The 25,996-nt window shown below is 45.6% G+C and overlaps 1 protein-coding gene across 1 annotated transcript in view; it reads right to left on the reverse strand.

The window, feature by feature from the left end:
- ST3GAL1 (ST3 beta-galactoside alpha-2,3-sialyltransferase 1) overlaps positions 1–25,996 on the reverse strand; it is an 80,612-nt gene that overhangs the window by 22,452 nt on the left and 32,164 nt on the right. The window contains exon 2 of the mRNA XM_055798628.1: positions 3,147–3,976. Coding sequence (XP_055654603.1) covers positions 3,147–3,458 — 312 coding nt within the window. The 5' untranslated portion in view covers positions 3,459–3,976. The remainder of the gene's footprint in view (positions 1–3,146; positions 3,977–25,996) is intronic.

The raw sequence follows: 25,996 nt of genomic DNA on the forward strand, positions 1-25,996 counted from the left end.
GATGAGCTGCTGCAGGGACGGTGGCACTGACCTGCTCTTCCCTGCTCTTTCCCACCTGTACAGGTAGTACTGCTAACTCCAGTACAGACACCACGATTTTATTCACAGCAGCCAGGAATATTTCCTTCCAAAAAAGCACATCCTACCAAGCTGGAAGAGCTTAAGCCATATATTCTCCAAATGAACCACAAAGTGACCTGGTAGCCATGTGAAGAGCTGTAAGCAAGCGAAACCACCCCAGCCTTTGGCCCCAAAGATCACTGCATCTCAAATACTGGTCATTAGGCTCTGAAACCAGTCCTTGCTTTCCTAGAAGCGGAGGGATACCAATGCTAAAGGACTATTTGCATGAATAATACTTATTCACATACACAGCAAATACATATACACATATGTACATGACAAATACATGTACACATATACAGAGTTCATGGGAAGGGAGGGCAGACAGCCTGGTAGGCAGACAGTTTTCTGGCAAGGGCTCTGCCTGCGTTTAGTCTAAGCCCATCACATGGGTCTCCCCGTGACACGAAAATCAGCCTCATAATAAATAGCTCCAGTGCAGCCACCATCGTATCAGTTACAGCATAACGAAACCACCACGCTTCTGTCAGTTCCTGAGAGAAATGCACAGTCATTTCTCCCCTGAAACAAATTTCAAGTGATCTCATGTCTCCTCATACCTCATCTTTTTAAGTACAAATATAGTAAAAAGTCACAAATTGTTGAGTTGGCAAAGCAAGCTATGGTAAAACATGGCCATGAACCATGCTTTCTTTAAGACTGGCTGAAATCTCAGAACCACTTTGAAGGTGAGCCTAAAAATGAACAGTGAAAAGGCAGTGTGGTCAGGATGCACAGCAATGACACCGACTGCCTCAGAAAGCAACATGTATATAGGAAATAGGTTGCAATGAGGAGCCGAGGCCATGTCACGCTTGGGTTTACCCAAAAGCATCTTTCAGAAGAGTCAGGACACCTTCTCCATCTACCATAGCTTAGGGCAAGTATTTTCAGTAAGTAACTGATTTCCAATACACAGTGCAGTTTTGGAGGACACCAAAATATTTCACATATTCTGGTTGAAGATAACTTCTGGCAGAAAAAAAGAGTATTGAAATCTTAGAAGATTTATTTTTACCATCCCAGAAAAAAACCTGCTTTCATTATATGTTCTGAAGTGGTGTATTCCCTTTGAACTTGACCTGAATTCCAAAAAATGAATGAAAACCTAACAATAGGGTTAGACAGCCCTGAAAATTAATGGACAGCTTTTATTTGGGGAAGGGGGGGGGGCCAAGGAGAATCAGAAGTTCAAACTTTTGTACTGAGAGTCTCAAGCTTTTGCTTCCTTTTTATTTATTTTTTTTTTAAGGGAGAATGCATTCAAACCTGATGTTGAAATCAGACTGGGGTCAGAGCACAGAACGCAGTACAGCTTTGCTCAGGGTGATGTGCAAGGCCTTGGGGGCACAGCCCCCTTAGCAGAGGCACGCAGTCCACCCAGCTGTGTCTTGCAGGACTCCTCCTCAGCCTGGGTGCTGCAGGAGCACAGCCCCAGCACCGACGGCAGGATTTAGGATTGATCATCCCACCTTCTCCCCATCACCTTCTTGAGGTGCTGAGTGCTCCTGGTTTCTGTATTCAGAGGCACTCAGGAGGTACTTTACAACCAGCCTTAATGCTCCTGGTGTCCATGAACAACCTCATCCTCTCAACTACTGAGTTCAGTTTGGGGTATCCCCCCCTCTGAAAACTGCTGGTTGTTTGATCAGCTCCCTGGTGAAACCTCACCCCAGGGCAAGGGGAACTACAACCTGAGCTTGCTGTCTTCCCTTCTCATGGCTCCAGCAAAGCCCAGCTAGGAAATGTATGGACCAGAAGGAAAAGTGTCTGGGGGCTGCAAAAAAACCCACAAGCAATGGATGGGAAATCTGAGTCACGGTCAAGGGGCAGGTGAAAGGATCCAATGCCTGGAGTCTGTGGGGCACATAGCAAAAAGGAAGGTTTCGCTGTAAGATGAGGATATAATTTATGCAACAGTTAAAGAACTGGAGTTCAGTGGCATCTCTTTTTCACCAGTAAATGCAACAGCCAGCAGAAGTGATAAATCAGATACAGTCTCATTTCCACAGCACTTGACACCTCCTCCAAAACATAAATGCCCCCACTGTGAAAGTGGGTGCCTGCCAGAGGGGCCTGCCAGGGCACCAGGGAAGGGCTGAAAGCCCCAAATTCAACATCAGAGGTTGTGCTCACAGCAGGACACCAAGTTGCAGGCTGTTGTGCGTTCCAAGAAAGGCACAGGGAGACTATTTTTTCTGAAGAGGGAAAAGCAAGCCACAATGAAACTGCAATTTGACTAGTGTTGCTGCAGCCAGAAGCTGCGCCTAAAGCTCGGCTGGACAAACCATGAGCAACTCATTTAATCAATGTCTTGTTTCAACAGAACATAAAAGGGGCTTTGATTACACAAAACATCAGGATACACCTTCCTTCCTATGCTTTCCAAGCAAGGTATCTACTAGCTTTCATGATGCTTGGATAGGGCTCATTGGACCACCCTGCTTGAGGATACGCAGGGACTGCTCCTCCCCAGTGACCCGCGGCCACCCATGCACTTTACCATTAAACAACATCAGTCACTACAGAGACTGTATTCATACACATGGAATTAATCATTTTCCATTGAATCCTGCTAATTATTTACATGTCTTGTGATAGGAAGAGCCCCAGGGGAATTACACACTTCCCAACGAGTTTGCTCTGCTGCGAGTTTGCTCTGCTGCCTTGATGGATGGCAAAAGCCGTTTTTAACCATCTGAAGCAAAACAAGCTGGTTTACAAAGTCTAATATTTTGAAGAGAAGGGAGAAAAAGGCAACATTCACATGTCCAAATCCTGGATTCACTGCCTAACTCTGCCAGGGACTTTTCTAGCTTGGAGCAAGTGAACGTGCACCCGAAGTGCCTGCAAGCTAAACAGCAGCACAAACACCCGCTTTCTTCCACCTCTGCCTGCTCTGTCAACTGAGATGGCAAGTGCTTTTGGCAGGAACTGTCTCTCGCTATCTGCTTGGCATGACTCGAAGCCTGACACTGCAACCCTCGCACGAATGCTGGGCCGTATCCACACATCCCACTTACCAGCCACCACCTGTAGCTGTCTTCTGGGATCAAGGCATTTTGTGAGGTCAGGAAAGGTTGCATAGTTGAATTAAATCTCTGATCAAACCAGAGGGAGCATCCCAGCTCAGAAACACACGTGTGACAGCTGCATGGTCTCCTGGGGTATTTGAAGAGTTTTTGGACTTGCTCTGAAAACTGCATGATGACATGTCTGAGATCCCAGGTGGTTGTGGTCACCTGGTTTGTGTAGTTCAGCAGAAATGACGTTAGTGTGATGAGCAAAAAGGCAAAGGTAAACATTTTCACGTTCCTCCTCCGTACAACAACCATCTTTCTCACTCGGTGTCTGCCGGTGCAGCTGACCAAGTATGATGTAGGATTCAGTGTAAGGCAAAAAGCGAAGGGTGCTGCAGGTGCCTGCCAGTTACCAACCCGGGCTTAGGCTGAACATACCGACTGCACTACCCCCATCCACAAAGGAATAATCTTCATTTCCCCCAAATGGGCTTAAAAAAAGCAAAGCTGGGTATTTCACCTTCTCACAGTGCTTCCAAAGTCTCTTCCAGCTCTTTGTGACCTGCTGCTAACTTCTCCCAATGGGGGTTCAACGAAGACAGACCTTTGTCCTTCCACGTACTAGATGATTTACAGGGGAGCAATATCAGCTTTGAAATGTAGGTTTTCTGTGTGTAAATTAAAGTAAGCAAACTGTAGAAAGAAGAGGGGAGTGCTGGTTTTTTTTTTTTCTTGGAAGTTAGTTCTCGAAGGATCAGATCATCCAGGGGTGTACATTCCAGCAAAGAGATATGCTTTGATGTCCATTTAAGCCATGGAGAGCAGTTTGCAACCTGGAGACATACACACACACAAAAAAAGAAAAATTATTGTCAGAAATTTCTTTTGCATTCCTCCCTGCCTCATTTCTCTACTTTTCTCTGCCCATCACGAAACTTCTGACCAGCTCAGAACCCTCGACACATCAGCAACAGCTACAATTTCTGCTGTGGTATTTGCATACTGAGAAGTTTCAGGGTGAAATTTCCAAAAGGGCAGAGCATCAACCTGTGGACATGAGACCCTTTGTCTTGAATCAGCCTCTGTGCTCTGGCATTATTTGAATTACAGTTTGTAGCCATTTGAATGGCAATTACTCACCTCCTTCCCTTAGGATGACCTTGGTAGACACAAGATACACAGTGAAGTATTCATAACTCAGAGCAGCTGAACAAAAAGCAGTCGGCAAAGGAGAGAGGAGCAGGACAGGGAGGAAAAGGAATCAGATCCTTTCTCTTCCTCCCCCCAGCCAGCTTAATTTCTTAAGGATTGGGGCTGGACTCATGATTCAGAAAAAGCCAAGCAAGAACAGCTTACACGTCCTGGGACAAACAGGGGAAATCAAAGTATAAATGACCATTGTTTCACGTGGACCATTGCTATTTTTCCTGCCAAGGAAGGGTAGGTGAGGGCAGCCTGTGATCTCCGAGGGTTCCCATGAGACCCCCAGCCAGGCAGAGGCAGGGAGCCGCTTTGCCTCAGTGAGTCAGGGGATACAGAGGGACCCAGAGCTGCTCTCCGTTCCCCTCCTGGTGTCCCCTGCTTGGCAGCAGTGATTTAAACGAGTTTTTAAAAGTCAAAAAAATTGATCCCTTCCTCCCACAGTGCTGTTGTTTTGTGGGAAGAAAAACATGTGTGGGTTTTAAAATTTTGGATATTTGCAAAGAGCCCCAAAAGTGCCATAGGTTAAACACTCTTTTGATTTGAAAAAAAGGGATAAAAAAAGAAAAAAAAAGTCAGAGAAGGAACTGTGTCAGAATATGCGCAATTTACGAATAAGCAAATTTCCAAGAAGAGAAGTCTCATTCACCACTCAGCTACAGGATTCAGGCCAGCAAACATAGAGCAAAACTGCAACTTTTAAATAAATAAACTTTTAAATAAAACTTTAAAGTAAACCCCATAATTTTAACCCATTCTGTGCATCACACTGATGCAGGATCCCCCTCATTTCATCACCCCAACCCAATGTTTATTGAGACATGGGGGAAGCGCATCTGCTGGCCACAGCTCTGGGCTGGGAACAGCATCCCCAGCTTTGCTTCTGGCTTTTCTCCGGGGGATCCACAAGGAGCTGCCCGAGGCCAAGCCGCTTTTCCAAGAGGGTTGACATGGTGTCTGGGAGACAGCACAGGCCTGGTTTTTAGAGGCGGCACATAAATATTTACCGTGTCCCACAAAACCAAACCCACAGGCCGGAGCTTCAGGCCGTGCTCTTAAGCTTTTGCTCTGCTTCAGGTTTCTCATCTGCAGCACGTGAAAGGCAGTGTGTGCCCTTCAGTTAGCTGCTGTTTGCCAAATGCCTCGAGATTTATTTTAAGTCTGGCCCCTACAAATGCATTTACAAGAGCTCAAGGGCTGACAAGTGGGTCAGGCTGGATAACGAAAGGCTTTATTAACCCTAGCTGCTCAGGCATGCCTGCACCAGTCAATTAAACAGCACCAGGGAACAATCCTTCACTACCTTGAATTTTTTAGAGAAAAGTTTTTGGGACTAACTAGAAATCCTTCAAACTGTTCCTGGGTATAATTTAGGAATCACAACCCAAAAGGCAGTGGGGATGCTGCCGCTGTGCCTTGGAGACTTAGAAATGGAGCTTAAGAGCGCAGCCCCCATGCTCGGTCCATCCACGCCAGCTGGCTTCTGTGCCAGAGAGCGGCCCCAAGTGCATTTGCTTTACTAGCCTGGATGTAGTTGTTTGTCTAAACAAAACCACAGCCTCTAAGCCCCCCAAAATATGCCAAATCCCACAGGCAGATTGATTGTCCATTTATGGAGCGGATAATTCAAGAGCTGTGATGCTGGTGGGTCGAACCACTACTGCTGTTAATGCTGGGCCAATTCAGTATTTGTATATACAGATCCTGCTCTTCTGTTATTTTTTTTAAGTGGAGGAGGGACGGGGATTATCCAGCCTTTCTTGGAAAAGCCTATAAAATGGAGTATTGATCATAAAAGAAACAGTTCTGGACTCCAAAACAAACATCCATTTCACCAGGGTTTTTTTCCCTCTACTTTTTTTTGTTTGTTTGTTTTGCTGTTGTTTTGTAACTGAGCTAAGGTTAAACTTATATTTAGAATCTGAAAAAGAAAAACCAAACCAGTGTTTATGGGCTGCACTGTATCCAAACTCCTAATCATCCTGTCTTTTATAGCATGTGATGGTAAGGTAAGAAAGCAGAGGAACTCCCAAGGCCCTTTTCCAGTGTGAAAGTAAACACTGGCTACCCTATTTTAATTCTCGCTCCTTATAGTTTCCTATGAATGCTCATGTTTCCTATGGATACTCGGGGGGGGGGGGGGGGGGGGGGGGGCGGCGACGACAAACAAACAAACAAACCAACCAACCAACCAACCCACCAACCCATGGCAGAAAGGCTCTGGGGACTATAAATGTGATTTAGGGCCTGAGGAAAAGGAAGGCTGAAATGAATGGAAAATGCTTTTGAGTTCACTGTGACTTGGCCCAGGACCATTTTTTCCCTTTCTTAAAACACTTGTGTGCTGGTTTTGGCTGAGATAGAGTTAATTTTCTTCATAGTAGCTGGTAAGGGGCAATGTTTTGGATTTATGCTGGAAACAGTGTTGATAACACAGGGATGTTTTCACTACCACTGAGTAGCTTACGCAGCAGCGAGACCTTCTCTGCTCCTCACCCCACCCTGACAGCAAGCCAGTGTGGGGGCACAAGAAGCTGGGAGGGGACACAGCTGGGACAGGTGACCCCAACTGTCCCAAGGGATATCCCAGACCATATAACATCATGCTCAGCACGTAAAGCTGGGGGGAGAAGGAAGGTGGGGACGTTCAGAGTAAAATGGCATTTGCCTTCCCAAGCAACCATTGCGTGTGATGGAGCCCTGCTTTCCCCGGGATGGCTGAGCACCTGGCCACCTGGGAAGCGGTGAATGAATTCCTTGCTTTGCTTTGCTTGTGTGCATGGCTTTTCCTTTACCTACTAAACTGTCTTTATCTCAAGCCATGAATTTTACTTTCTTTCCCCCCAGTTCTCTCACCCATCCTGATACTGAGGGAGTAAGCAAGCAGCTGTATGGGGCATAGTTGCTGGCTGCGGTTAAAGCATAACACATTAGATCCAACCCAGACATCAGTACTTTCACCCTTCCCAGCATCTTGCACCCCATCTTAGATCGTCCCTGTGTCTCTCTCTGCTCATATACATTCATAAATCTTCACAAAAGGGTTTCCATAGGATTTGCCAAGGTGCCAGGAAGCAGGAAGGGCCGGGGTGATGCTGAAGCAGCAGCTGGTATGGGAACCCACACAGGGCTGCCAACCTCAGCTGTTGGGAATGTTTTACCTCCTGACAATATTTGTGATAGTTAATTTAAGCCATTACAAGTAAGTAGCGTAGTACCAGCCACGGTCCTTATCAACACACCTTGGTGTGACCTTGGTATGAGTACATCCGTGAACAGGCTATTTTGGCCTCAGACACAGAAACAATTTCTGGGGACTTCAGGTACTGGCATTTAAATTCTGTGCCCAGCTCTTGTCCCTGAGAGTTAAACAGAGTTTAAGTACAGCGGGGCTGTGCCTGTGGGCAGCTATCCCAGCTCAGCTCGTGCAAACTGCAGGTTAAGCTACCTTAAGTGATTGGGTGCTTAAGGTCTTATTTGCAGTCTGGATTTCTCCTACTACCTTCCCACCTCCTCCCCCTTCCTACGTATACCCTTGTTCTCATGTAAGACACCCCTGTACACCCTGGGATAACATTTATGTTGCCAACACGCAGTGACATGCAATGCAGGGAAAACGTGAAATGATGTGTCCCAGGCAAGAGCACAGAGGGGCAGGTTCAGAAGAAGGGGCAGGCTCCTCCAAGCTCTCTCCTTGGCATAGCGGTGAGTCTAGTGAGATTAAACGGTCATAAAGGAGAGCAAAGCTTAATCCTTTGTCTACGTTTTACATCATAAAATAAACTGGAATCAATCCATTGCAATTGTTTTTCTTCATTGTCTTCTCACGTTTTAGAAAGAAGGCACATAAAGAGGGGGTTTATTTTTCCTTTGCTTTAATTTTTTTTCCCCAGTGTAGATCTTTTTTTGTATTGTAAACAATATTTTTTGTATTGTCTGAAGAATGTCCCTGGTCCCTTGCCAGTTTGGCAATTAACAGACATGGATAAAATTCTTAACACCTTCAGGAAATTTTTTTTTTACAAATCCACCTACAAATGTAATGTATTCCCAGTGCACTTGTTAGGTTATGTGATAGAAGCTCATCTGCACACCCACAAAGGAGCACAGAGAGACAAAGGTAGGAGGAGATCCCAGATAACACCCTGCCCCCGAAGGCTGCCAGGCCCATCCCATGAACCATCAGCCCATGAAAGAAGCACCAGCCCAGAGGAGCACAGGGGCACAAAGGCAGGTGGGAACCTGAAATAAGGACTCAGAAGAGGGGCCACTGTATCTGCATCCCTCCCAGGGCTGGTCCAGGACAACCTCAGCCCCAGGCATGAAACCCACCCAAGACGAGTCAACACCAGAACACCTTTGGGACTTTGGGACCGAGGGGACTTGCTGCCTGGAGGCATGAGACAAGTTATGGAGTGCAGGGCAAGAGTGTTTGGGGGTTGCACTAGATCCATGTGGTTGGCCTCACAATATTAGCAGAATGCTTCATTTCTTGATTTTCTTTAAAAGATGCATCTTAAACAAAAAGCATGTAGAAAATAATAACGAAAAAACATTGAGAAAAAAATTACTGCACCACTTCTCATCATCCCCAAGTTGTAAATGTCCCACTACACTAAGGTAGTGTTTGACCCCTTTTTGGTGCCTACTTTACTTAGCGAAGAAGTACTTAGTGCCAGCACCACATTGAGGAGATCTTTGGTAGCTCATGTTAGATGCTGATGGTTCAGGATCCAGCTTTTGCCTTCTGGTCTGTAACTGACATTAAAACCCTGGTGTGAAACACACTTCTCTAGTTTGAAGTTGCCAGCATTTTCCAGACACAGCATGTCAGGCAGAACAGCACAAAGGTAACAGGGAACAGCATCCCTGTACAGAGGTATTTCCAGCTTCCCCTTCATTGCTTGAACAGTTCAAAGCTCCCAAAGTCCTTTAGACTCAAAACCTACATACCTGCCCCAACAGAAGCTGGGAAAGGACAATGTGACCTGCTGCAGCTCTCTTATAACTGATGGTGGCCATCATACAACTCTTCTATGACCCACAGTATTTTCCAGCTGGAAACTACATTTCAAGGAGTAGTGATTTGCTGCAATTCAACTTCAAGAGACTGCTGTGCTAGAAAGCTCTCGGCAGCAGAACTGCAAGTGCCCATTTTCAGAAGCACAGCTCAGATCCCCGCTCTGTAAAACCTCCAAAGATGAATTTGTTTCCCAGCTAAGCCACTGACAGCTATATTGTTATAACATCTTTTGGCAACACGAACAGTATGTCCTCAAGCATCCTTCCTGCTGTTTTGGGACTTCCTTCCCATCTGCACTCGTCATGAGTAACTACTCGAGCAGCCCTTGGTCTCAAAGCCCTGGCCTGGGAGATGACAGAAGGTTAAATCTTGCTTTACTGTACCCACAAAGGTCCAGAGCAGTCTTGGAAGATGTCATCCTGGGGCAGCAAAAAGCCTGTCCCTGGAAAAATACACATAAAATTCCACCCCAGGTCTGTGCTTAGGCCTGGAGAGGAACAACGGAGGGGACTGTTTCACTCCAAACCACAGGCTTGTCTGCCCCGCCCCGGCTCATCGCTGGCTGCCTTGCATTGCCTGGAGCTGGCTGACATTTAGAAGAAACACTCCATTGGTCTGACCCCTTGCCAGAGACCCCTTAGCGTGAGGCTTTTGCTGGATGAGATAGACTGTGCAGCCTGGCAGCCTAACAGTTAAACATGGGGCAGAAATGTGAATCTCCCTTAACCAGAGACTGGGAGACCTGTGTCACCAAACATCAAAGGCCAGATGAGGGCTGAAGACATGAGGGGGGCATTGCCTGTGCCCCAGCACAGCCTCTGTGACTTCAGCTCGTTCGTGGTGTGACTTCTCACATGCCGCTAGCAACGTGGCACTGGCAGGCCAAGGTGAGCCCTGTCCTTCTCAGACACCAAAAGCCAATACAGGATGCAATTCTGGAAAAGCATGAGCTGCTGTATGAATTTCCCTTTTCATCCATAAATGATTAAAATCAGCCTGTGCTTTGTTTCTCACAGCTAACTGGCTCCTTTCTGTCCATCATTACACCCTCACAGGGATGACAGAGGTGCTACTGTCCCATGTGCCCACAGCCATGGAAAAGCAGCCAAGTCTCACCTGCCATTTAGTCAGAGAGAAAATGATCTGTAACTCTTCTGCCCCATCCCTGACCATGCTGGAAGGCATAAATCTGTTTGATTGCCACTGTCAAACAGGGTCGCAGCATCGAAGCTGGGTGAGCCAGTTGGTATATAACTCTTGGATTTATTAAAATGTTCACCCCAAGCAACTCCAACTAATCATATCAACAGTGCCTAGAAAACAAATCCATTCAGGACCATTTAAGCCATGAGAAAGAGTAGCAGCTCCTCCATGCTTGTTGAATTTGGAGCCAGCTACCGGGCAGTGTTTCATCCATCACAGTAAATAGAAGAAAAATTGGAGGTGGTTTATGGAGTGTAACTGCATGGCATTTTAGGTGTCAGTGATCTGAAAAGAAATCATTACCTGCTTGTGTCTTATCAGTAAGCAGGTTTGCTGGCAGGCTCAGGCTGGACAGTTAGATAGGAGATCTCCTTGGTACTCTAACACAGCCTGCCCTGCCTACGTGCATAACAGGTCTGCGCAGCCAGGGTAAGCAAACAGCTTTTTGTGCAAGATGTGTATAAGACTAACAGGAAACTTGGGTGGGGAATTTGCATTCTGTTGCCTGAAAATAAATCTTTATCTTGGCAGGCTTTATCAGGCATGTTGCTGAGCGATCTGGAAATGAAAACTCTCTTGCAATGCTTGAGGAAAGGGCTGGGGGCTCTGGCTCGGAAAGGGAAAGTCTGCCGGTACCTTTGGGTGTGGAGAGCTGCCATCTCTGCATCCTCCCACCAGGGTGAGGACATTTTGTCCTTCACCACCTTCTCCCTTGCATACCAAGAGTGAATTCCTGCGAGGCGTGTTTTGCCTGTAGAAATTGCAGTGTTAATATCCAGGGTTAATTGTGCTGTCCTCCACAGGCTACAGTTCCTACTCATGTCTTCAAGTCAAGTGGGACATTTTGCTTTGAATGGAGCTGGAAATGCCATGAAAGATGATCTAGCTCCAAAATCTCTGCCTTTGCCTACCCACCATGTCTATGGCAGAAGCCGTCTTAGGAACTGAGCATGGACAACCTCTCCTCTGGGTCTACAGAATGACTTCTCTCCATTCCTGGGGAGCCAGTGCAGCCAGAAATGGGTCTGAAACAAAGTTTGCTCTAACCAGTGAAGCTTGCATCACGCTCTAAATGAAGAACTGCCCAGGAAAAACTGACAACCTGAGCCTAAGTCTTTGCTTTCCTGGTTGATCCCAAAGCTCTCCTGGATGAATCATCCAGATGGAGATCAATGACAAGTGGTGTCCCTCAGGGGTCTGTACTGGGACCAGCACTGTTTAGTATCTTCAAATGGGATCGAATGTACCCTCAGCAAATTTTCAGATGGCACCAAGCTGAGTGGTGAGATCGACATGCCTGAGGGATGGGATGCCTTCCAGAGGGACCTGGACAAGCTTGAGAAGTGGGCCTGTGCAAACCTCATGAGGTTCAACGAGGCCAAGTGCAAGATTCTGGACCTGGGTTGGGGCAACCCCCAGTATCAATACAGTCTGGAGGATGAAGGGATTGAGAGCAGCCCTGCTGAGAAGGACTTGGGGGTGCTGGTTAACAAGAAGCTTGACATGGCCCAACAATGTGCACTGGCAGCCCAGAAAGCCAGCTGTGTCCTGGGCTGCACCAAAAGAAGCATGGGCAGCAGGTCAAGGGAGGTGATTCTTCCACCTCTACATTGCTCTTGTGAGACCCCCCCTTGAGTACTGCTTCCAGCTCTGGGGTCCTCAGCACAGGAAAGACATGGACCTGTTGGAGTGAGTCCAGAGGAGGCCATGAAGATGATCAGAGGGATGGAACACTCCCACCATGAGGACAGGCTGAGAGAGTTGGAGTTGTTCAGCGTGGAGAAGAGAAGGCTTCAGGGAGACTTTATTGTGAATTTCAGTACTTAAAGGGGGCTTATAAGAAAGATGAGGACAAACTTTTTAGCAGGGCCTATTGCAATAAGACAAGAGGTAACAGCTTGAGACCAAAAGAGGGTAGATTTAGACTAGGAAGAAATTTGTTATGATAAGGGTGGTGAAACACTGGAATAGGTTGCCTGGAGATATGGTAGACGTCCCATCCCTGGAAACATTCAAGGTCAGGTTGGATGGGGCTCTGAGCAACCTGATCTAGTTGAAGATGCCCTTGCTCATTGAAGGGGGTTGGACTAGATGACCTTTAAAGGTCCCTTCCAACCCAAACTATTCTGTGATTCTCTGAATAAAAAATGCTGATGCTGCAAATTCATTCCAGGATCCCAATCAAATAGACATATTTTTTATAAAAGCTGTGTCCTCTACTGCCATCTCTTCACATAGCACTTGATCTTCAGCCTTGAAGGAGAAGTGATATTGGGTTTGGGGTGAAGGGCAAGGCTGTGGGAAGCCCGGTTCCCTCCCTTGGTGGCACCAGCTAGGCAGGTATGACATTTACCTGGGTACCCCTTATCACTGGGAAACACGTGGATAATTGTGATTGTATATAAACTCATGGTCAATTTATTTCCAAAGGGAGCTGTAATGTAAATAAGTCACTGTTTTTATAATAGCCCTTTGTTACTGCGGTCAGGCTTAATATCATGACAGGTTTGCTGAAAAAGCGCACTGATAATATACCGAAACTAAGCTTAGACTTAACTTTTCCAGGTTAATACAGTGCCAAGGGACTGCTCAGTCACATCTGCAGACCATGAAGCAACCAGCCCTTGCAAAGTGGCCCCTCAGTGTCTTCTTCATGGGGTAAACTGGGAGAGGCCAGTGAAAAGGGAAATTAATTCAAACGTAATGGGCAGCTCCGCTGCTGACCTGTTTATGGCCCATGCCTTTGGCTCAACCCCGAGATCACGTATTTTCAGGACAAAATAGGAGCACCAGAATGAGAGCATTTCCAGAAAAAAGCTGTGAACAGTAGTGACTAGGGCTGGGAAGCTGGAGGCTGCCAGGTCTCACCAGCAATGTGCTGTAAACCAACAGTGGAAAAGCAAGCTACTAGTAGTAATGTCTTCCACAGCCCCTCTTTTACTAGAAAGTACTTTTGGAGGATCCCTACCTCTTTGCATACATGCTAATCAAGAGATGGCACCTCTGCTTCCCTGGTGGTAGTTCATTTTCTTTCATATATCTACTTCCTTCCCCACAGACCCAACGATGTTTTAAATAGCAAATATATCGCTACAAGCTGTTAAAAAATATTATTTTCATTCCTCATCCTGTGGTTTGCAAAGCTGGATAGACACACAGGTTTAACCTGCTGGACTATGAGAGCTTTTCTGTGGTGGGCCAATATGCACTGATGGGTTGGGATGGGACTTCTTGTGTTGTCTTTATATATGCTGGCACACCGAGTGCTCAAAGTTGGGGCAATGGAAACAATAATTCTACAGTGAAAATCCTAAACCAAAATTCACTCACTCACTAAAATGTATTCACTCTATCTCTGTGATTTGCTCTGCTTCAAAAAGTTCTTTAAAACATCCGAGCAGACACAACCGGACAAAAATTGCTGTTTCATTCCTATTGACAATCTTTGATGGCAGAGAGTCAATGGTGGACGGAGTGTCCTTGTACGCTCACATCCTTCCCATGCCATTAGGTGATTTGTAGGCTGGGATCAAAGCTCTCCTTGGGAAAATGGAGCTACCAAAGGGATTTCCAGGACACCTACGTGTGTTTGCACCTGGCAGAATCTTTAAATAGTTCACTATAGGACAACCCTAGAGCTGGAGATGGCAAGGAGTTCTTCAAGCAGTTTATATTCCTTTCTTTTCTCTCTCTCTTTTTTTTTTTTCTTATCAGTTTGTCAACATTGAATCTTTCTGTGGATAAAATTATTTTCCATCTTGATTTTCTGTTTCAAGAGACTTTCAAAAAAGATGGATCTTTGACATTTTAAATGAAAAATTCTAGTTTCTCTTTTGCAAAATAACTTCTAGAAAATGTGTAACTTATGGTAATTAAAGGAAAGCAAAACCTTTAGAAGTTCAAAATAATAAAAATAATAAATATAATAAAAATAATAAATGTATTTCCCTCCTGCTAGGAGAAGTGAAAAAAAAACCCCAAAGAAAAAACACCTCTTCTTTTTGGTTTTACTTTTACATTAGACTGTATTTTTTTAAAGTCTTGCTAATTCCCCAGAGGCAGTACAGAGAGCTACTTGTAGGTAATCCAAATACAGAAAGACAAATTAATGATGGCAACAGTAGTAGTAGAAACAAGGGCAAGCTAAAAGCATTGTAGAATCAAATTCTGTACACACGTTAGTTTCAGATTTATAGGATTACAGGTGAGGATATAGGATTATTTCAGATTATTAGATACTCTGAACTAAAGTTGTGTGGCGGGCTGGCCCACGCCGGAGGGCAGGTGCCCCCCTGCCCGCTCTGTCCCTGCCCTCCTCAGCCGGGCAGGGGGCAGAGAATGTAACGACAGGCCCGTGGGTCGGGGTGGGGGCAGGGAGAGATCGCTCCCCAGTGACCGTCACAGGCACAACCCAGGTCTGCCCCGGGGAAAGTCAGAGCGGGCCAGTGAGAAATAAACCCGACCCTCAAAGCACCTTCCGCAGCGCTCCCTTCTCCCCGGGCGCAGCTCGGCTCCTGCCCGTCTCTGGGCTGGGGGGTGGCAGCCCACTGCTCGGGGACTGTCTGGGCATTGGTCAATGGGTGGCGAGCAATTACATTGTGCATCACTTGTTTCGTATATTCTTTAATCTTTATTATCATTTTCCCTTCCTTTGCTGTCCCATTAAAATGTCTTTATCTCAGCCCACAAGTTTCATGTTTTTTCCAGTTCTCGCCACCATCCCACTGGGGAGAAGTAAGCAAGTGGCTGCCTGCTGGGTTAAACCACAGTTCTTGGCCAGTGGTGGGTCCACCTTGGAGCCAGCTGGCATTGGCTCCATTGGACATGAGGGAAGCTTCTGGCAGCTTCTCACAGAAGCCACCCTTGTAGCCCCCCACTACCAAACTGTTGCCACACAAACCCAATACAAGGTGGAACTCGATCACATTGACAGCAAGTGTTTTGCTAGACTGTCCACAAGTATCCAGCTCAAAAATATTCACCGATCTATTTCTTGCTTAAAACTGTAGGGAAATGTGACTATAAATACAGTTGTTTGTGTGTAACAGACTTGAAAGAATTTCAAGTTGTGAGGAACCCTGATTTCTGATATTAAGAGAGTGATTATCACACTGCAGGGACCCTCATGGCATATAATTCTGAATGCAGAGAAAGATGAGATGATAATGTGAATAATGATGGTATTGTCGATAATCCCTAAAATCTAGGAAACATGTTTCTGTGCCCATATGAGCATCTCTGACTATGTTCACTGGGATTCCTGCCCTGAAGCAACACCAAGCAGTTGTTGGCACTGTGGAGTTGTTAACTCATGTTCACATGGATGGGCTTCTTGTTAAACCAACAGCATTGCTCTTACAATCTATGACACCAACTGATATGGCTTTGCGTTAAACAGTTATTCATCAGACAGACTGAATTCACTCTGGAGAAGGTTCAATGACACTGCAGGGATTTTCTCCTTCATTAACCTGGGATTTACGTTTAGTCTTTATGGTGCTACGAAGATGTCAAACTGTCCACAATTAAATTCAGAGGTGTTTTAGCATCAGTGCATAGTTTGGACCTGGCAGTCAGTGCAAGCTATGGCAAGTACAAAATAATACTCTGAGTTTGCCATTTACTGTGCACACTTCTGAGAGTTTGGCAGCCACAGTAAGTTTATAAGGAGTCAATAAATAATACGTTAAAAATATATCACAGATACAAGTAACACATTTGATAATTAATACACTGCATTACAAGCCAGAATTACAAAGCCATTAGGCAGCTACTTTAATTGATTGATCATTTATATGTTAAATGCACTGTGTGCTCTTGCTCCCAGCTCAGGCAACATCCAGCCTCTGTGCATATGGTGACGTTCCTGATACAGCTTTTGCCCTACATCTACAACAGTGATGACATTCAAGAAAGAAATGAATGATTCAGACTGCCTTTTATGCAGAGGACTGCCACATCTTAGGCTGTCTCTAATACTTGATGGGTAGAAGTAGCTGCCCAGAGCAGGCAATACGGAGCATCTTTGGTGCTCCATCGGTGGAAACTTTGCTTTGGACTATGTGGTAGACTGAGTACAGAAAAACCACAGGATTTCAGTGAAGAAGAAATTCTCTCTTTTTGCCTGGACTTTTGAAGTGTTTTTAGAGAAACAAAGATTAGCATACATCAGAGTGGCACAGAAAAGGCTTCCCATAATCCCGAATATGAAAAAGTGTCAAGAGCTGCATGCAAAATGGATTTGCATACATCAGAGCTGCACATACAGCTGCTCGACTGGGCATCCTGAAGTGCATTAAAAATGTTAATACTGAATTGTGTGGATGCTGATAATTGAATACTGGAGAAACGCACAGAGACGTGTATAAAACTATGGCATCTTTTCCACTTGTCTCACTTAGATGGTTAAAAAATAAAAAGGGAGACTGCTAAGGTAGCCAGGCATCCTTGAATTTTTAAGGGCTTTCTCGTTCAAAGAGAAATTCAAAGTATCACTTCTCCACACAGAAATAATTAGCAAAGGAAGATTTAATTTATTTAGCATTAAAATTTTCTGTTCTAAAATAACATCATACTATCATCCATTGATTTTGTAAAAGCAGAAATTTTAACACACAAGAAAGTGGTAATCAATTCAATATTGCTTTGGTCTTGCCCTCTGCAGTGCTTCCAACCACATCCTACCTAGAAACCAAGCTGTAGCAGGCCAGCTTGGAAGACCGGAAACACCAGCCTGGATTTACTCTTTTACCTATAACAAAGAGTGAAAGAGGGAATATCTCTGTCCTTGGGGTCCGATTATCAAACCAGGACAGGGAAGCCCCTGCTGCTTACTTTTCCCCAACAATAATTTCCAACATCTGCCCAGCTGGTGGTACATTAGAAAACCAAGAACTTTTTCACCTGCATCAACGAAAGATAAACATCAGTCCTACATGGGCTGGTTTGGTGCTGGTCAGAAACCCCAGCTTCAGCCCCGGGGTCACTCTTGTTAAGTGACCATAACTATATCAGCGCTATCTCGGCACAAACTCCACAAAGAAGCAACATATAAAGCTAAATCCTGTCTTCAGGTTTAAGATCACATATCCCGTTCAAACACTGAGAACAGGATCCCACATTCGTTGCAATATCCTTTCCCCATCTAAAATGTCCCCTCGTTTTCGATGGGACAGGGAAGCTTTTTCATTTTTTTGCAAGCTTTTATGCCTGTTAGTATTGCAATGAATGTGGGATCCCGTTCTCACTCTGATGAAAAGTTTCACAGTAACTTTTCAAAAAGGGCTTACAAAAATGTCATCGCTTGTTCTAGCAATAAAGCTCCTGGCAAGTTTTAATGGGCACAGTGTTAAAAACTAACGGTCCCCAAGGACCACAGGCAGCAGAGCCCTAGGGCTTTGAGTTTTTTTTAAAAATGAGCCACCAATTTGTGTCAAAAAACTTGCTTTGCAAGTGGGAGCTACAGGATTTTTATGTGGTTTGCTTTTATTAAGCAAAAGAAAAAGAAAAGTTATTTCACCTTTAATTAAAACCTCTCAGGGATTTGCTGGGAACTGTATATCAGGAAACTCTAGAAAATACACTGTTCTGCTTGGCTTGGTTTTCAACAGAGTAAGATGAGTTTTTAATCTGTTTTATTACGTGTCTCTTGCTCAAAACAAAAAAAAAGTGAATGCTGAAAAATAATGACTGCATTCAAAGGGAAGTCATTACAAATAGAGCTTAAATGTTCCCAGAGAAGAACTGACCTATGACTTCTATGGAGGAGATGCAGCATCAGAGGAAGGGCATCCTTGTTTTTAAGTTGCTCTAAGAGGGGACAAGAGTCCCCAGCCCCAGAAGAACTGCCACACTCCGATACAAGGGATCCAGTTTGTGGTGGTGGTTGTTGCTGGGGTATTCCCATCCTCAGGAAAAGACAGTGGCTGCCAGGGGATCCTGTGCCTCAACAGATAGCTGGATCGCTCCTAGATCTTTGTTTAAAAGACAATGTTTCCTGGGACCATCATTGCTGCTGCAGAGATGTTTCCAAACCTGCAGCTGATGGAAACGGTTCTCATTATACAGCCTCCTGTATTTCTTACTTCTGAATTTCATTGACCCTGCTCTGATTTATGTGCACGGCAGATTTGGTGCATTGCTGATTTGTAGGAGAATCAGTGAGGAAAGTGTGGGAGACAGATGGCAACGGGGCTCACAGTGACAGCACATGGCATATGGCGGCAAAAAGATCTTGCCTGAATTTTACAAATATACGTAGTCATTCCTGCTCACGGAGCTAACAGCCAGAACGGCAGCCGAGGAGAGGACTGCTTACCCCTTGCAGCCACTCAGTGAAGTGCAGCTCCTGGCTGACACTTGAAACTGAAACAGTTTGGCTTTAATTCTGGACATTCATTCATAGACTCGTGGGCGGCTCAGTTGGGTGAGGTGCTGAGAGGTTCCGTCCGGTGCAAAGGCAGCACCAAGCAGTTACACATAGCTATTTTAATAGAGGTTTGTGTAACTCCTTCTGAAAACAGCCAACAGACAAAATTCTCCTGCCTCTCTGAGCAATTTCTTAGCAGTAGAAGAGCACCCCTGGCTCAGCCAATGGCAAAAATGCCCTTCCCCAGCCTCCCATCTGATTAACAGTCTTAAGGAAAGAATTTGAAACAAGCCCAGCCTCCAGATGAAGCACTACACTGCCAACCTTTCAGCCCCGAATCAAACACAGACTCTTTAGGAACACCTCAGAGCATCACCCTGTAGCATCTGCAAGCATCCACCTGCACCCTGGCTTGCACAGTGATGCAGGGGAGCAAGAATTATAGATTCATGGAATGACAGAATCATTTAAGTTGGAAAAGACCTTTAATATCATGAAGTCCAAACGTAAACTTAACACTGAGAAGTTCACCAGTAAACCATGTCCCTGAGCCATGTCTACATGTCTAATTTTAAATACCTCCAGGGATGGTGACTCCACCACCTCCCCAGGCGGCCTGTTCCAGTGCTTGACCACCCTTTCAGTGAAGAAATTTTTCCTAATATCCAATCTAAACATCCCCTGGGGCAACACAAGGCCGTTTCCTCTTGTCCTATTGCTTGTTATCTGGGAGAAGATACCAATCCCCACCTGCCTGCAACCCCCTGTCAGGTAGCTGTAGAGAGTGATAAGGTCTCCCCTGAACCTCCTTTTCTGCAGACTAAATGACCCCAGGAAGAATGTCCCCCTGCTTCCAGATATAGGAGGCCTGGGAAACAGCTTCAGCCTGTGACCCCATCCCTCACTTACAGGACGTGACACTATGCTGTGAATGGTCGGAAAAGTCCTGGGATGCTGCTGGCTAGGTGGCCCAGCGGGGAGGAGCAGACTGCACACAGCCATACGCACATAGCCTATAGGGACAGCAAGGACTACGCTGTACCTGGGGGAAACTGGTTTTGCTCTCAGACACATACCAAAATGATTAAAGTGTGCTCTGTAACTTTCCTTCATCCTCACCTTTTTACCTCAAGTGAGTGGTGGAAAGAGGAGAAGGTACAAGAAAAGAGGATTTGCCCGGATTAGCTGGGAGCAGGTTTACTGCCCTGCTGACAGGATTTACACCTGGAATTAACACTTATATGGGTCACACTGCTGTGTGCAAAGCGGGTGGGGGGCAGGCAAGGATGTATCTGCTGTCCAAATTTCTGCTGGTCTGAACCAAACCAGCCTCCCAGGGTGATAAAAACACTCCTCTACAGTCAGGACTGAAACAAAAGAGGCATTGCCCATCTTCTGCCCCATGGCTTGTATTAGAATAACAGAATGGTTTGGGTTGGAAAGGACTTAAAGATCATCTAGGTCCAACCCCCTGCCATGGACAGGGTCATCTTCCACTAGACCAGGTTGCTCCAAGCCCCGTCCAGCCCTAATAAAACCATTATGCCTTGTCCTATTGCTACAGACCCTAGGGTGTTACCGGTATGCTCCCCAACTCATCTTCTGCAAGGCAGGGCTGGGGCTGCGTAGCATCCATGGGATGAAACATGATTTACAGCTCAACTTAACACAGGCAGGATAAAAATGGGATTTGCTTTCAAAAACAGCTTTGCAAAAACCATGGAGGTGAGCTGCATGTTTGGTGACCAGGCTTCATGGCATCACAGCACACAGCGGGAATGAAGTTTTTGCAGTCCCACCAGTGCTATTGGGGAGGAATAAAGCCCCTTTGCTGCCCAGATGCCCATCAACAATGTTCCCCTGCATGCAGGTGAGATTCCTGCAGGCGATACCTGCCCCAAGCCCAGACAATATGGCTTTATGAGAGCACACGTGGCATGTGCATGCTCTCCTGTCTTCAGGCTATCTAGCCTTGATGCATAAAGCCCTTGGTTTGACAGGTGTTTCACCTTACTTCAAGTTGGCCATACATCTTTAAATGACTGTGGAAATACCGAGGTAATTAAGAAATGAAAACAGAGCTGCTTCCTGATAAGCAAGGGGGGAAAAAGAAAGAAAAAGAAACCCCCTACTAGCCCTAGACAAAAACAACAATAAAAAACCCTCCTGGCAATGCCAGATTTGAAGTGACGAAATCCAGGCGGCGTTTGTGGCTGCGTGATGACAAACAAGTAATGGATGGCCAAAGCATTCACTGCTTTCATTTGGGGTACTCACTTGAGACGTATGGGGGCTGAATTTCCAGATATGCTGATCATCCACCCCTAACTGGTTTCCACAATTTTAGCCACTCAACACCCCCAAGAAGCCAAAGTAGAATCCCTCAGGATTGGTCTTTCCTAAACTGAGAAGGCCCCAATACACCCCTGTTTTCAACAACATCCAGCTTTGGTCCAACAGCATCTCTTCCCACACTCATCCACAGACATTGCATGAAGCTGAGGCAGCTTCGCTACCACTTTTGCAGCACATTAGAAAGGTGTCACAGAAAAGGGCTTCTTATCTCTGTTTTCGTTTCCCAACCCACTGAGGCTGATTTGTTCTGGGAGGATTAACCTGGGGCCAAACCCTCGGAGGGGAAGGTGGCACAAAACAAGTTGCTTATTCAACTCCCGTGACAACTCTTCACCACAAGCCTTTTTTCTGTAATCCCTCCAAATACCACCATACACAACACATGCTGCTGCCAGCTCTACTTTACAGGTGGGCAAGGGGTGAATGAGCCTGCAGACATCCATCTTATTCTCATTCTTCCAGAGCTTGAGGCAGAAATGTAATATCCACCCCTGGCTCTCATCTCTGCTCCTGACTCCACTCCTTCTCTTGCCCACTGCTGCTCAACATTTTGAAGGTAAATCATTAGGAGCAGGAAGCTGGAACAGTAACAGAAATGTTACTTCACCCTCTGCAGCCCCCTTCACGCCTCCGACCTGTAGCTTTTTTAGGGCTGTGTTTCAGCCTGGGTCCTCTGAGCACTTGTTAGGCAGCCGTCCCTGGCAGGGGTAAAAATTAGTTTAAGATTGAGTTGGCTGCTGTTCCCATCACTCTTTGCCAAGTCTGATGCCGCCTTCTGCAAATTTCCTGGCATAATGGGCCACAGTCAGACTGAAAAAGAAGCACAAGCTATACAAGAGCTACTGATAAGGGCAATTTAGTTTGCAAATGCATGGCTAGCTATCTTAACACCAAGCAGGTAACAGGAGATTCAAAGTACAAAAATGTATTGTTAGAGGCTTCTTTTGTCTGATTCACATCCTTGTACATGTGTTTGTGGCGACTCAAGCAGAGTTGCGTTGACGTTCATGGTACGGGAGTGCTGCATCCCATTGGCACTGCTGGCAGCGCACAACCTGCAGTCACAGCGGTCACTCCTCCATCTTCGATGATGGGAGTTTGGGGATTCACCGGACACCCTCTGCACCCCTGTCTCCAGCTGTGTTGGGACATTAAGCCTTATTGCCTCTTCCAAAGGCGCTCATTTTGCAGTGGCTACAATGGCTCCTGCTGCAGAGCTTTCCTATTCCCACCTGCCTTCACTCACACCAACCGAGCAGCTAATGTGAGTTGTTGCCCCCTGCCCCCCCCACGATAATCCCCATCTATATGAACCCTACTGTTAAGGGGTCACATGCTGCTTTTTATAACTTTACCACCAACTCAGCTTTTGAGAGCCTTTTCTTCCACTGTTCTGGACAAGATTACTCACTGCAACTTCATTGTGTTGCTATGGCAGTAATAAGAATAAAAGTAATTTCTTTTTCTTAAAAATAAATAAATAAAAAATAATCAATAATTGGTATTACTGTGCAAGGTCCCTGGCATTAATTATAAATAAATGTTAGACCTACTGAAATAAGAGAGTGAATTTACAGCAGTAGGCTGCTTGCTGCTGCTGAAGCCTGTGTGGCTGCCATGATACAGATATGAAATATAAAAAGTATTGCGGACTGCAGCTTGTGTTTTATTGTCTAGGAAAATGAATGTGTAAATAGCAATAAAATGCACAATCATTTAGCACAAAGCCAAAATACTCGGCAGCATTTATAGGCTGATGGATGGCTTGCCTGCCTGCTCTAATTTACCATAAAACAAGGAGACAAGGATGGAGGAAAATAAACAATGGCTTCTGTCAATATGATTAGCTGTGAGATACCAGGTGAGAGCAGGCAGTCTCTGAAGAGGGTAACACTGTGCCACTTCAGCTGGTTTTTGCTTCGGTAATTTAGTCCGAATTGCCGTGCTGCTTGGCAAAGGCAGCATCACAGCAACCGAGCGGGGAGGCAGGGATTGCTGCTCCCAGGGTCTTTACGTACCCCACCCCTGATGTCTCCAGCAGCCACTCGAGGTGGGGTAAGGGCTTCGTGCCTGCGGCAGGAAAGGGTTATTAAGCAAGCCATGTAATAGATGGGAAGGAAAAAAGCTTGCTGGTACAGAACTCAGCTGTCTGGGGCATCACCCGTGACATGAGGAGAGGCAGGGAGAGCCTAAAAAAGACTGGGGAAGAAAAGGCAAAAGTCCTTCAATGCCATCTGTTAAAAAGCAAGGGGCTGGGGGGGTGGGGTATGGGGGTGGAGCTTTTGAACCTCTTTATGGGATAAAGTAAACTGCAGACAGAGAGAGTGCTACCAGCTGGCTTGCTGGCTGCGATTCAGTGACCCGCAGCGATGCCTGCAAAGGAGCTGCAGGCTCCCAGGCAGGGTCCTGGCAGCAGGAGCCGTTTTGCCTGGCAGCAGCCACCACCAGTATCTGCTACCTCCACCTGCATCTAGGAGACACTGTGCAATTGTCACCCACCTTATTCAAGAGCATTTCTGAGTGTGACAGGGGTACATATTATCAACTCCAGGTTTTTATTTTTTTTGTATTCTAACTATGTATCCCTATGTAGGCATACAAGCTCAAATGTCACGTACTGCCTTTCTCTGGGGCAGAGAAGCCCTGTGCACCTACTCACATTTGCGCAATCCTCCTTTAGATCACTGGGGTTGCAGAGACATGAATCTGGTGCTTAGTGTGATATTACTCACCAGTTCTTATGCAGACAGTGGTGCTCCTGCTGAGGATAATGTAAGTCAATTAGGTGTGATGGAGCATGGTCCCCAGTGGGTCCACCTAAGAGCTGGCTGGAACTGGCTCTATCGGACATGGGGACATCTTCTCACAGAAGCCACCCGTGTAGCCCCCCCCGCTCCCAAAACCTTGCTACACAAACCCACTACACTTGCCTTCTCATTTACTGGGCTCCTAATTTCGACATCAAAATTAAGTGCCTAAGGAGATGCAGTGTGAATAACCCAGAGTGCAAGGGAAAGATACATTGGCTGACAACAAACAGATATTTTTTTTTAATGGTTGGACTTACCGGTGTATTTTCAGCCTGCACTAAGTTCACACAAAGGCAGCTGAGTCTTAGAAATTATCTCCACCAGCTGTTTTATCCAAAGTCCCTTTCTCAAAAATCCAGGAGTAATATTAAGATTGCTCCTATTTACAAACATTGGACATGAGATGCAGGACAGCTCCAATATTAAACAGAATCAGGACAAAAAGCTTTCTATCCAGATCTTCTCCAGTCACTGCAATAAGAACTCCAGAAGCAGATCCTGCAAGAAGGATCTTAGAGCACGGGTCCTGTGACAGACTCCTGATGTGACTTGTCAGACCTGGTTCAAAGCACAAAGCCAACAGAAAAACTTCTAGCAATGTGTGCCAGGATCTTTTATCAATTACCAAGCCGCAATGTAGAATCAAAAGTAGAACAGTAAACACCTAGCTCTGCCCTTCCCCACACATTTTCCTTTTTAAGAGGAAAAATAAAAAAAATCAGTAATCATCAATATGACAGCCTACTTGGATTAGAAAGCAGATAATAAATAGTATATCCATCTTTCAGTTATTAACATAACTAAGCTTATTGCATAATATCTGGTTATTTTTGGAAAGCAGCCCTTTCTACCTGTCCCAACAGCACATTACTGAGTTGGCAAGAAGCAGGAGCTTTTGAGCAAATAAGAGGATTTTTTTAGATCAAATTCACTTGCCAAAAATTTCATCTCAAAAGTCTGGATCACAACTGGGTCACAATTACAGAACTTTTTGAAGGAGAAAGTCCCCTTGTTATAGTACCCCTGAACAGCTTTGCCGTAGCTTCCATTTAATTTGGCTGTGTGTGATGCTTGCAGTTTATTTATGTCACAAATGATTACAAAGGAAATTTTGGTAGAGAGGGCTCCTCTGCCAGATCACACTCTCAGGAGTGCTGAGATGACACATCTCCTCCCACCTTTCTTTGCTCATGACAAAACTTGTTGCTCCAAAGCTAGGGCTAGACTCTCAGAAAATGGTCCACAACATCCTGCACTTTGTGCAGGCTCTGCTCTGTGGAGCTGGAGACTTGATCCTGGGCTATGCGGAGGATGAACACCCCAGAATACCCTGACTAGGTTTGGGCCCCAGGACATCTCATCCCTGCACCATTGACAGCTGAGGACTTCCTGCAGTGCTTTGATGGGTTCTCTCTGCTGTTCTGTGCTGGCTCTCAGTAACTGGATAGACTGGTGGTATAGTCTGGATAGCCTGTCCCGATGTGCCTGTCATCCAGTGTTTATATTCCCTAGTTCAAGTCTCATGAAGAGCCCATTTGCTGGTTTTGGAATGTTCAATCAGCATTTCAGAATTTACTTTGGCTTCCATGCAGTGCTATCAATCACATCCAATATATATTCTATAGTGCCTCCCTTCGCCTTAACCTCGTCATTGTACAAAGCGTATCATCGGGCGGGGGGTGTGTGTGGGTGTGTGGGTGAGTGGGAAAGAACACCACCAGCGTGTATCTGAATACGAACAAGTACAAGATTTTAGAGTTTAAGGTGTTGTGCTGTATCTGTATCTCTGAGTGGAGTTCTCAAGTTTTTATGAAGACAACAAAGCCCCTGCTCTGTGCCTTGGGACACCTTAGCCCTCTTGTGCTCATAAAGCTGATTGATAGAAATAAAAAGA

The sequence above is a fragment of the Falco peregrinus genome, chromosome 3 (assembly GCF_023634155.1).
Source record: "Falco peregrinus isolate bFalPer1 chromosome 3, bFalPer1.pri, whole genome shotgun sequence".
NCBI lineage: Eukaryota > Metazoa > Chordata > Aves > Falconiformes > Falconidae > Falco > Falco peregrinus.